Source organism: Drosophila yakuba, chromosome 2R (genome assembly GCF_016746365.2).
Source record: "Drosophila yakuba strain Tai18E2 chromosome 2R, Prin_Dyak_Tai18E2_2.1, whole genome shotgun sequence".
Classification (NCBI taxonomy): domain Eukaryota; kingdom Metazoa; phylum Arthropoda; class Insecta; order Diptera; family Drosophilidae; genus Drosophila; species Drosophila yakuba.
The window spans coordinates 18799821-18812463 of record NC_052528.2 but is presented as its reverse complement, the minus strand read 5'-3'; the positions used below and the strand labels follow the sequence as shown (position 1 = coordinate 18812463).

General features: G+C 43.0%; 1 protein-coding gene across 8 annotated transcripts in view; it reads left to right on the top strand.

Moving 5' to 3' along the window:
* LOC6531327 (cyclic nucleotide-gated cation channel beta-3) overlaps window positions 1-12643 on the top strand; it is a 58051-nt gene that overhangs the window by 18045 nt on the left and 27363 nt on the right. For 6 of the 8 annotated variants that reach the window (XM_039372491.1, XM_039372490.1, XM_039372488.1 and 3 more), the window contains exon 2: window positions 3355-3649. The exons of 1 other annotated variant lie outside the window; for it this stretch is intronic. In XM_039372491.1, the coding sequence (XP_039228425.1) occupies window positions 3430-3649 (220 nt within the window). In that variant the 5' untranslated portion in view covers window positions 3355-3429. Of the gene's footprint in view, window positions 1-1758; window positions 1896-3354; window positions 3650-12643 lie in introns of those variants that run through there. One more of the 8 variants, XM_039372489.1, reaches the window with a different exon arrangement.

The window sequence follows — 12643 nt, the reverse complement described above, 5'->3', positions numbered from 1 at the left end:
GATTTTCAACTTTGTTTAACCTCAATTTTGGAAACTAGCGTGTTGTGCGCCGTAAAACATGTTGTCGCTTGACTTGTTTTGATTTCGACCAATTTGGAAATGTAAAACCGGAGGTTCTCCGATTACTTTGCTTATCTGGTGTGGAATTAGCGCAATATGGCAATATGGGTAGTTGCGTGCATTGGGTTTTAATTGGGCTTTCAAAATGGATCAGGGGCATGCAAAGCAATCAATTTGCATGGCGAGTTCTACTATCTATCAGATTCTCATTATATTTTCCGCTGGCAAATATACATCTTTCTAAATGGGAAACTGTAACAGCTAACAGGATTCATAACTGGTCAACAAATGTATGGCCAATGCATTCATCACAGGAGTTTGTCTTACCTTATTTAATTAGCGCTCCAGTCATGAATGAAGTTTCCTCAATACGGATGAGTTTGGCTCCATCTGGGTTTTCCCATGCTTTTCCATGGAGGCGAGCAATTAGGGGCGCCAATTGTGGCCAGCGTTTGCGTGGAGAGATCGTGTTCCATAAACTTGACCATGGCAACTTGTCAGCGCTACCGTCGCATCACCCGCATCGTCCTGTTCAACCAGCTCATCCTTTTCGTCCTTTTCGTCCTTTTCATCCTTTTGGTCCCTTTGCCCTCGATGCTGTCACATTCGTGTGACAAATGCGCACTTGGCTTAATCAGATGGAATACGCCCTTGCAGAGGGTATAATCACTTGGACCATCAGCTTCTTTTTCTGTGGCTGGCATTTTTCCTAGAGTAAGTTCCTTTTTGTGTTGGCACAGAATCGCGATTTTTGCCTCTAATTAGTAGCCGTTTTTCGCCGGTTCTCCGCGTTTATCCTGCAAATGTTTTTAGACGAGTGCGAGATTGATGGTTGTTCATTTTTTATGCACGAAGCTGTCTGTCTTTTGCAATGTGATCTGGACAAATAGACGGGGTGGCAGTGGGATCTGGTTCTTGGCAATTATTTCAAAGGGATTGCATTAATTAGCTAAAAACAAAAGCCAGTTATTTTCTGCTGATGCTGCTGAAATGGCACAAAAGGCCATTAAATGTTGTCAGCTTTGGCAAAAACAATTTTGACATGAAAATTGGATTCCTATTTGTGCATTATATGCATTTTCAATGGCATTTGCTCACATGCATATTATATTTATAAAGTCTATATGCATAGCATATGCAATTGTAAATGTCAGTATTGGCTTAAAATCCACTGAGACTCAGCGAATCGAAAATGATATGAAAATTGTTTTCCACCTTCGATTGCTGAAATTACCATATTTTCACAGCAAACGAAAACTAGAAAGGGGCGCATGAGGTGCAAAACGAGGACAGAAGTGCAATTTTTACTCCGCATTTTGGGTTACTTTGCAGCCAAAGCTAGAAAAGATGCTAAAAATTGCAACGGAATTGCAAATGCTGTTGACACTTGCACAATGCAAACAATTGGCCCAGCCAGCAGCAGCTTTTCCTCCCGCTTTCCTTAGTTTATTCTCGCTGTCATAAGATGTTCTCCCTTTTTGGGATTTGAAAGTTGTGAGTTCGGGTTTCCCAGGCAATTTTCATGTTTGCGTAGGTTTGGGCAGCACTTGATTGCCTTTTGGGCTTTGACCAAGGAAAATAGAACACTGCCTAGGAGGAAGTTTTGCACAATGACATTCTAGTTACCTTGGCATAGGTAAGACGCACTCTCGTTAAATTTTATATTATCACCTACTTACATTTCTTGTAAACTAATTTCCGTTGGGAGTATGTCAACAAGTACCGTCTAAATATCATCGTACCTGATCGTACCCTTGGTGTGTGGCCGTAATTTTGATCGCCTTTCCATAATCATGGGCTTGGAGCACAGGAGCCGGATGTGAACTAAGTCGAGCGTAAGTTCTTATCCGATTTTTCTCGTTTGTGTTTGTACAACATCTGCAGTTAGTCCGCCCCACATATACGATACGATTGGCTTGCAGACTGCGGCTCATAAATCATATTTGTATTTGGATCTCGTTCGCCTTTCCATCCCAATTTCCTCGGCGTTTCCCGCAGCGACGACAACATTCAATCAAAATGCTGCAAAATCCCACAAATTTGTTATTCGTCACGTATCCAAAAAGAAAACTTGAATGTGTGTAACTGTGCTCTTTTTTCAGAGGGTGTGCGTTTGTGTGTGTGGCATTACGTATACGCGGCAGTCAAAAGGCATTTACGAAAAGAGTTTAAAGCCAGCGCGAGCATTTAAAGTGGCATAATATGTAAATATCGGCATAGAATAATGTGCATTACCCAGTCCACGGCAAAAAAGGACTCCCTGCGAAGCCAACATATGCCCCACGTTTGCCAGAGAGACAACTTATCAAGTTTACACTCAACTGAATATTTAGAGTCGCTGTTGAGTCGAGTTTCCCCCATTTCATTGGGGCTTCTCGCACTTGCCTTCTGCGCATTGCTTATTAAATATTAAAATGATAAGGAAAAGGAAAAGGAAACGAAGGGTGTCCTTTTTTTGGTTTTTGGTGTGTATGCATTGGGGTTTGTGTTCGCCTGTGTTCATCTCTATCATTCGGTTTTCCCCTTCTCATTTGAGCCTCATTTTGCTTTTCAATTCTAGAATAAGCCAAACTGTCATTGAGTGCTTTTAGTCGGTCGACTGCTCTGACATATTCAAAAGGATTCATTAGCTAAGACTCAACTGAATATCAAAATATAAGCTTAGGCTTAGCTTTAAGTATACTCGTATTGTAGCTATAACATATAACATAATATTGCTGAGACGGAATTCAGTAGACTACCAAATTAGCTTCCATCGAACAGATTTATTGTCGTTTAAGTCAATGCTAAACGCTCTATTCAAGCGATTTTAGTTTCATGCTTAAGCCATTAATCGTTGGGACATTACCCTATCTACTTCATATGCTAATGTCTTCATTCATATTTTCCATGTCGCAATTATTTTGTGCGATGTTCTTATTTTCGCAGCTCTGCTTTTTTGTGTGTTGTTCTGTGGCATTTCTGTAGCCTTGATTGCAAGCATTTGCATAATTTAAGAAGCCCTCCGTCTGCGTCGATGTCTTGAGCTGGCAAAGCATGAAAATGAAAATGAAAATTCCAGGCACTCTTCCAAGTACATCTCCTCCCCTTCATAACGCTGTGCAGAAATTATCATATCTTTTGAAGCTCTGTTCTAAATTATTAACGAAATAAATAGCAAAGGCAGCCACGGCGAATCGAGGCGCCCAAGCGCCATGGGAATATTGAAAAAGTTTCGCATTTCCATTCGCCATTTACGAGTCACCATTCGCCATTCACCATTCAACCATTCTCCGCCTTCCATTGCCGTTACAGGAGGAGTGGCCAGAGCGAAGGACACTGGGTGCTGGGAGCAGAAGGATCGGCGGCCAAGCGACGACAATCGTTGGTATGTCCACAGCCAAAAGGCTGGTGCTCTCGCTACGTGGACGCAAGAATTCGCAGGGCAACTCGGCGACCTCCTCCACCCGCCTGGTATCCGCCGGCACCTCGCCCGGCCATGAGCTGGATGAAATAGCCGTGGTCTCGGGCACAGGATCCAGCAGTCACCACTTCTCCTATGGCGGCTGCCTTGCCACCGGCGACGCGCCTCTGCCGCGCTACTCAACAGGTGAGTGCTACCGCCCTGCCCCAATCCCCCAACTATCCACCAACCAACATCCACGTGTACAACTATGGCCTCCAAATGCGAGAATCTAGCACCTGAAAGTCACCAAATGTAGACCCACCACCAATTACCAACCACCACCACCTGCAACACTACCGTGACCTTTGTGAAAACCCTAATGAACCCGCCTTGCATGCTGTTAGAAGTGTTCCATTTATGTAACTCACACTACGGGCTAACCAAAATAGTAGCTACTGAATTGGATTTAAAGAGTAAGAAAATTTGTTGCGATTAATATACATATATCATTTAGAAGGATCGTTAGCGTTACATGCACCTAAGGTGATTCAAATAGTTGATATTGATTTAAACATTTAAACATATGAAATCTATGAAAATCAACCTATGCTTGTTTGATTAGTGAATTAGTGGTTGCCTTTTTGAGCTGCATTCAAAAATTTAGTGTACTTGGTGTTTTGTATATTTCGCTTAATTTTAGTAATATATCCTTGAAGGCGTTATGATGAAATCCCTCCCAAAATCCTTTGTAGGATCTGCAAAAATCCTTTTTATTCGAGATCTAAGAACGCCAACAAGCGAGTGTGCATAGAGCATGCTAAAATATGGAAATCTGCCGCCTAATGAAAGCGATGGAGATTTGATTCGAGAAAAGCGCCTTAGCAGAAGGACTCGTCGCGAGGGGCGAGGGCAAAACAAACAACTAAGAAACAATCTTGGCCAACCAAATGGCAGCTGTTGTTGGCCCTGCGGAATAAATCAATCAAATGACAAATATGCTTAGGCAATTGTCAAGCCAAGTGGCTGCCTGGGTTTTGGCCTAATTTCATTCGGAGCGGAGCGGCAACTGCGGTTATGTGTCGTGTGTTGTTTTAGCCAAAGCCACATGAGCGCCGAGTCCTTCGTTAGTTTTCTTGTCACATTTTATAGGGCGCATATGTGGCGGCGATTTTCCCCTGCTGGCTGCACGTTCCTCGTTCTGGCTTACAGTTAATTTTGAGTGAAATTCAATTTATCATTGAGCGGGGCATAAATCCGCATTTGGGCCACTTTCGGCTCGTTACGGACACAGAGCACAGAAACACATAGGACTCGCAGCTTAGATTTATTTGGGCCGATCCTGTTTGGTTCTTCTGCTGCCGCATCGCATTTCCCACGACATTAGCAAACTGCCTTCAATTTGTCAGCAATGAAACTTTGGCTCGCCTACTTAGTACTGTATTCGCCATGCATTTAATGGCCCTATGTTGTGCAGCACATTGAGAATTTAGTGGAAGTTTCCTTGTTTATTGGCCAGAACTGTAATCGACATTTATCGCCTCTTTCATGGCAAAGACTTGGCTTTAATGTCTGCCCATGCTTTAACGCCTTCATGGAGCGGGGATGGAAAAAACAGAAGTACATAGTATGTAGATAGATCCAAGCGAAGCGTACGAGACATGGGCAAAAAGTTCGTTTGCAACTTTTGCCATATTTTTCCACAGTCCCGAATGCTTTCGACAATTTTTAGTACATTGCTCCTAGCAGCCCCTCGATTTTACATATATATTTTTGTGTGTGACAAAGGCAATTTTCGGCACAGCTTTGATCAAAGTTTTCGGGACCATGGCATCAGTAAATTAAATTTGACTTACACACAAAATTCGGCATAAAATAGGAAGCAAGTAAATAAATCCTTAGCATAAATTTGAGCTATATGTCACTCGCTTAAATCGATATGCGCAGCTCTTAAAAGCTAGGAAAATTGAATTTTCCCAAACTATTTCGTTGCCTACTTTTGTTGGCAAATCGATCAATGGACCTGAATACCATTTATATATCCATTAGGTGGCCAGATAAAACGCTTTTCATACCCAACTCCATCTGGTGCGCCGTGTGTGTGTGTCCGGTATTTTTGATTTTTTTGCCAAGGAATGCCATTGTTCGAGTCACGTTTAACTGGAAAAGCCAAAGGATAAAGCCTTCAACAGTGGCCAGACTTCTACGGCTCTTTGTCTCTCCGGCTGTTTCTCTTTTGCCCCTTGTTTTGTATCCTGCAATAATTGAGCTTAGAGGGTCTTATGGCAGCTGCATCATTGATTTGCCACCCCTCAATTTTTCCATCGCCTCTCGTCTCTCATCTCTCGCCCGTTCAAGTTTTTGCGAAAGTTTCTCGGTTCGTTTTTCTTTCCATTTTATTTCGTTGGATTTTTGCTTTTAGCCCAAACTCAAACCCGAAAAAGACTTCACAGCCAGACATAGTTGAGTTGCAGCAAAACTTTTTCCATTTGCCAACACAGAGTTCACTTTTGGAGCGAGCGAGAGCGGGCATACGACAATTTTAAAGGCTTTCCTCACTCTCACCCTCTCACTCTCCCTCTCTCTCACTCTCACACTCGCACTTGCACCAGGCAAAATTGCGCATGTATAATTAGTTTTATTTACCACCTGGCACACAAATTTTAATTAGAATTTATGCGTCCTTCTCCAGTGGCCTCCTCCACTCCTTACCGCTCCCTTCACTAATCCTTTGGCTGCTCCCCAGGCTGCAACTTCTTCTTTGTCTTCTAAGCCATCTTTGGCTGTAAGGAATTTCCTGCCGGCCATGCGATTTATTTTCAGCTATTTCGCTGTGCACTGCAAATTTATCGGACACTTTGCCTTTAGTATTTCAATTTAATGGTTCCTCCACTTTTTGTAATAAATAATATGTAACAACGTTACTTATAGTAAAAGTATAGTACATAAAGTTTATACGAACCTATTTACTTTTCCCAGAGTAGTTCTTCTTTCGCCGACCTAAACTTTAGTTGCTGGCCATATGTAATACGAGTATTTCAATTATAAAAGCAATTTACTGGAGGATGGGCACGTTTCGATTACAATAAGCGTATTAGCTTACCATTTACCATGCTGAGAAACGAACTGATGGCCAAAGAAACTCCGACAGGAGAAAGGGGTATAGATTACTATTCACCTGGTTAGTGGAGTGTGCCTCGAATTCGGCAAAAACACAGAGAATGCTAAAATAGTTGCCGGCACTTCAGGATGCCACAGTGTTGCAGGGCTTGACATTTTAATTGCCATCTGCGAGGGTGTGCCATCAGCCACGTTGCGTATACGCCGCGTTGAGTTGTCCACATTGTTGCCGCGAAGTGCCGCGGATAACTTTAGCAGCGGCGACTGCGTGCATCACAAAGGGCCACTTAAAGTTGCCACACAGGCGCTCCTCACAAAAGGGGATTTGCTTTGAACGAAACGAAACGACACGAAACGCAACGCAACGAGAATGCGAATGAGATGGCCGAAGGCGGAGGGGTACAGTGGGGTGGGGTTGGGCTTAAAGGTCGGCGGCGCCAATGCTGAAGTCTGTAATGCAATTACAAATGCAGGTGGAGTAGCTCCGTCAGCTTTAGCAGCTTCAGCTGGAGCAGCATTGCCGGCATTAGTTGGCATCCAGCCAGGTGTCAGCGAAGGGACTCCCACTTTTGTCTCCCTTTCGCTCATCTGAAATGGTTGACTTATCAACTAAAGTGCCGCATTAAAAGCAGCAAAAATGGGGGAAAAAAATAGTCAAGCGCTTTGCCCTTTGCACATTTGTGGGCCATTGAGCAGGGCTCTTCTTGTGACTCTCTCTTGTGCCCGCCTCCTCCTTATTTTCAAGTCCTTTGAGTGGTCATGACGCAGACAAAGGGCATTAGAAATGGTCAGATAAGAAGATATGTAAATGATCTGCAGCTGGGAGCGTGTGCGACTTAAGTTGAGTGCCTAGCCATTTGGGACAGAGTTTATGCTGCCGTGATTAAATCGTATCTATTTTTTGTAAACCCTATATAAGATTTATAATCTGCAATCATTTTAAACTTACTGTGCCACAGTGCGTATGATTACTCTTTTGTGTAACGATATCACCCATACGCACAGTTGTCCCCAATTCATGTTAAAAAGTGCCTGAGAATGCTTTAACAGAAAGCGTGCTAAACTTTTGTGCCCAGTCCTTTTGAATGCAAATTAAAGTGTCAGACCGACCAGACACATGAAAACCCTGACACACGCAGAGTGGCAGACATCAAACATTAAGCACTTAAGGCCATGAATTCGATTCTGGTCTAGGGGGCGGGGGGGAGGAGGTCAGGGGCGGGAGTGGTGGGCGATGGGCGGTGGGCTGTGGTCTGAGGGCTGAGGGTAAGCCGAGTTGCAGAAACAGAGATCATGCGGCGACATGTCGGGCATATCAATCACTACCCCTCTGCCGTCTCGCAGAACATAAACCTATTATTTTTCAACCGCAACTCTCCCTATTGGGTTTCCCTACGCTTGCGGCAGCTCCACTCATGTTTTTGCCAACTCCACAGCAGCGATGATAATTCGGTCAGTTCGGTCTGTCCCGACTTGGTCTGTATGTCGCAATGTTGGTATGTCGGCCAGTTGGCAGGATTAACTTGCCGGGATTAACAGCGCCAGTGACCGCAGACAGAGACGCAGGCAGAGGGGGAGGCGGAGGCGACGGGGCCAAAAGCAGAATTAGGGACAGAATGCGCTGCAAGGAGTCAAGCCAGAAATCTCTTTAATGTTTGACCTTTACGCCAAATATGCTTTTAGCTGCTCTTAGTCAGCACTGTGTCAGTGCACAGAGAAGAATATCTATGAACCTGTTTTGCGCTTCTTTTGTTAATATAATATAATTAATTGTAATATTTATATATATTTTATTACCAAATTTGTTCAGCGAACAGCGATGATATATAAAGTTCCTTCTAAAATCCGATTTATTAAAGTATTCCAGTCACTTTTATAACCTAACAAATCCAATTTCTGTACGTGCTTAGATCCTTTTTCCTCTGAGTGCAAACAGGACATACCACCCTCACAGCTTGAGGCTGTGGCAAACTTTTTTTAAAGAAGCAATTTGCTGCTGAATTTATGTGGTAATTACCACAACGGTCGCGCTGCAGCAAATTAAGTTTTGCCAGCTGGCAGCGAGGAGCTCGACACGAGACATTTTGCTGGCCAACTAAGCGGATTACTATTTTATACTTGGCTCTCGCTTGAATTTTTGTTTTTATTGTTTTTTTTTGGGGTTTTTGGTCTGCGGCAAAATTTGCCTTTTTACAATGCGATAAGCGCAATTTAGGAGCCAACCGAATAACAAAAACTAAGTGGCTGTGGAAGATGCCGAATCGTGACCATTTTGATCACGTAGTGCCTTTAAGCTGAATTTGGACATGGAAATGGAAAAGGAACTTCTTGGCCGGACTGCAGCCTAATCGCATTTCTGCTGCCAATCAGAGGAATTTGTGCCAGGCCAATGGAAAGCGTGAAAAGTGTGCTAACCACCCACTCCCAGACATGCATGATATGATTTTCACGTTTCCCGGTCAACGATTATGGCCATAAACCAGTTGCCAGCGAAAATAAACTGCTGCTTTCTTACTTAACAGCCCCCAAAAGTCGAGTGAAAGTTTTGGTCGAGAAAATTATGAAATGAAAATTACCAAATGAAGTCGGTTTTTATGTTGTCTGCCTGTAAGTTGAACAATAAAAAGTTCAAAGTATTTTGATGATCCTTTTGAAAAGGAATTTCTTTATAAACCAATATGCCAGCCAAGCTGGAGCGGAAATTGCTTGACATTAAATTCAATGCGATTAGGTCAGACCGAACACTTGGGGGAAATTGAAACATGAAGAAACATAAAGTATTGGAACGAGGGGCCACTATTGATTGATAACATTCGCAGCTATCCTCTGATGTGTGTGCACTTAAAGTTGATATCCTTTGTGGGTAGAATAGCTCGGCAGGACTCTGCCTCGAGTGCTGGCATTTCTTTGCTCCGGCTTCTGCCCTTATTATACGTTCGTTAAGCTTTTTGCGCATTGTCCTGTCGCCCCTCTATCACCCAGTCTCATCCTGGTGGCCATTAATGCACAGGCCCAGGACGCAGGACTCGGAGCGAGGAGCATGAAGCTCGTCCATGTGACCCAAATAGGTCTCGTTTTAGGACTTAATGGCATAATGACGGCAGCACTGCTGCAACAACACCAAGAACTCGGAGTCAAAGCAAACATGCGACCAACAAAAAATTTTGGAACAATTTCCCAGAGTAAAGCTACTACCGCCCACTCCCACTCCCCACCCGACGTACCCCCTTTCCTTTCGTCCCTCAATCGACCACTTTAAAAAGTTGCCGCAAAATGAAATTGAAAAGTCAATACAATGTAATTGTTGTCCTCTCCCTCGGAAACTGTGTTGTCCTTTTGCCGCAGCCAGCGACGATGTTCATTCAATTTATTTGTAATTTTTTAACAATTTAACAGTTAAAAAACAAACCAAAACAGGCGAAAAAAAAGAGCAGAAAAAGTCGAAAATAAACTTTTGCACCCGGCAAACACACAACTTGTATATGTATATGTAGGAGTATGAACTCAAAAAAGGGGCAACCTGGAGTGCGACGGAGATAGCATGAGAGTGGTGGCCCAAAGCAAATACAATTATGCTGGGCAACAACAAGAAGAAGAAGAAGAACAACAACAGCAAAAGTGCTAAGCAAATACTTGCCACGCCCCCCGCCGTCCAAAAGGGCCCCCCTCTCAAAAAGCCGCGTGCTTAGAATGTGTAATTCATTTGAAAGTTTTTGCACCACTCACTGGCGATGCTCTGTCGACAGAAATTAATTTAACTTTCGGCTCGGCTAGAAAGTGGTTACCCTCCCCCCCAAAAACACCGCCCGCGGAAAAGGGTCAGCAAGGTCAGGGGTCAGGGGCCAGGGCTTAAAGTGTTGGATGTGCATTTCAATCAATTAACATTTCCACGAGTGCCTCACAGGTTCCTTAACACGATTATTGCACGAAATTCACTTAGGCAAAGGTTCTTAGGAGGCCAAATTGCTGCTACACGTTAAAAAAAAATGCGTTTTAGAGGACTTTATAGCATTGAATAGTAAAGTTCATAATATGCATGTGTAACATATGTTATGTTAAGTGAAGGCAAAGAAAAAACATAAAAACATCACATTCTACGATGTATTTTTCTGTTGCTGCACTGACTCTACATTTGTGGCCGTCTGTTTGTTTGGCAAAAGTTTTAATTATAGTTGCAGGATCTGTTGTTGCATGGAAAGCTCATATCCTCCAGCCAAGATGCTGTGTCGGAAATTGCAACTTTAAGCGGTTTTAGCTTAATTTGACTTGCAGAGCACACACACATACACACATGCATTCATATCCTGGGAGCCTGGCTGCACAGACACTGGCAAAACACTTGGTAATCAGAGCGTGGATGAGAGCCAAAACATTTTTGGCCAAAAACGCCCAAAACTGTCGAAACAATGAAGTACGACCAGTAGTGCCGCCTTCAAGGGGATTGCAAAACTATTTGCGGCATGCTGAAAGCAAATGAATGCAACGCCAGAGCTCATGCAATGCTCAATGTTCAATGTGCAATGTGCAATGTGCACTGCTTATGCAGCAGTAATAATAGTAGCCGTAACAACAGAATAACAACTGTGTTTGCAAAATTTTCGGTAAAAACATCCGATTGAAAAGGTTAAATTTGCCTAGCAAAGTTTCTAGTAAGCAAAGAGAGTTTCTGTGCCAGCTCAGAATACACTAGGATTATGTTTTAGGATTCGAAGTTTTACGATAAAATTGATAAAGTTCTGAAATGCATATAAACCAGTTTTTAAGATTCACTGAGTTAAAAGCAGTACAGCTTTTAACTACAGTTGCGTTGTGTCGAAAATTTTAATATTGAAGTGGAGTTTCGTAAGCAAACACAGCTATAAAAATTGCTTGCAATATACAAATATTGATTTATTTTATATACGACTAGAACACAACACGTCTTAATTACACTTGAAACTTTAGCTCAAGTAAATCGACTTTTTTATAATAGTTTTTAAAGTTAATTATGCGAAATCTTAACTCGAGTGCAACGCTGGTACGTCTGCTATCGAGTGGAAAACCAAGAAAATGTCAGTTCGCTTTTTCCCATTTTTCGCATGTGGTTTTTCTTCACACCGCAAACAGCAGCCAACCTGCTGAAAAACGGGGGAAACCTTAACGGCTGCATTTCGGTGAATTATTGATTTGTGGCTGCGGTGGAAGAGAAAGAACTGCGCCATCTGTTGGTGCAAAAGTGGAGCTAATTGAGGTATTGCTTCAGTTCGAAAGTGCCCGAGTGTCAAACGTATTTCCCGCACTGAGTTTTCCGCTCAGATTTCTACGGATAGCAGCAATTATTCCGTTGCAGGAGTCCAAATTGAATCTGGCCCGTTTGTACCGCCCCCCTCCCAACCCCTTCATTTGCATAATCGGCTGGGGAAAATGTTCATTGCATACGCACGGGGGCAGAAAGAGGAATAAATTTGTTGATGCACATTACGCATACGCCTAGTTGGCGCAAATTGGCCCATTGGCTTCTGTTTTATCGCTGGCAAAAATTAAAATCTAAGCTCGAAGTTTTCCCCGCCCTTTTCAGAGTGTTTGTGTGTGCGGCTTTGTCCTAATCACATCACGTGCGACTGTCTTGTCTTACATTACACACATCCCAGTTTGGTCTACACTGGAGAAAAATATGCTTAGAACAAATGTTAATGATAGTAATAAGATCTGTTAGTAAAGGAACAATAAGTAACTGCTTTAAAGGAGCTAAATGCATGCAATAAGTTACTAGAGTTAACTTATATCGATAGCACGACTCTCGTTGCTTATATGTATACTTGTTTTGCCAAGTGTAGATGTATATATGTATATGCAACCAACTTTGTGGCCAAAATTACAGGCCATGTGCAGAGCTGAGCCAGGCTGTTGGCCCGTCGTTGTCTGCTTTTGGCATTTGTCGCAATTGCCGTTAACTGCCAGCGCGTGTTGCCTGCCAACGTTTCATTATCAAAGCCGAGTTTGCCACTAAGCACGTCGTAAACAATAAGCTGGTCCCCTCAGTTTTCGTTTTTGGCCCTGTTGGCCCACGCTTATTACTTTCGCCCCATTACGGGGACACGG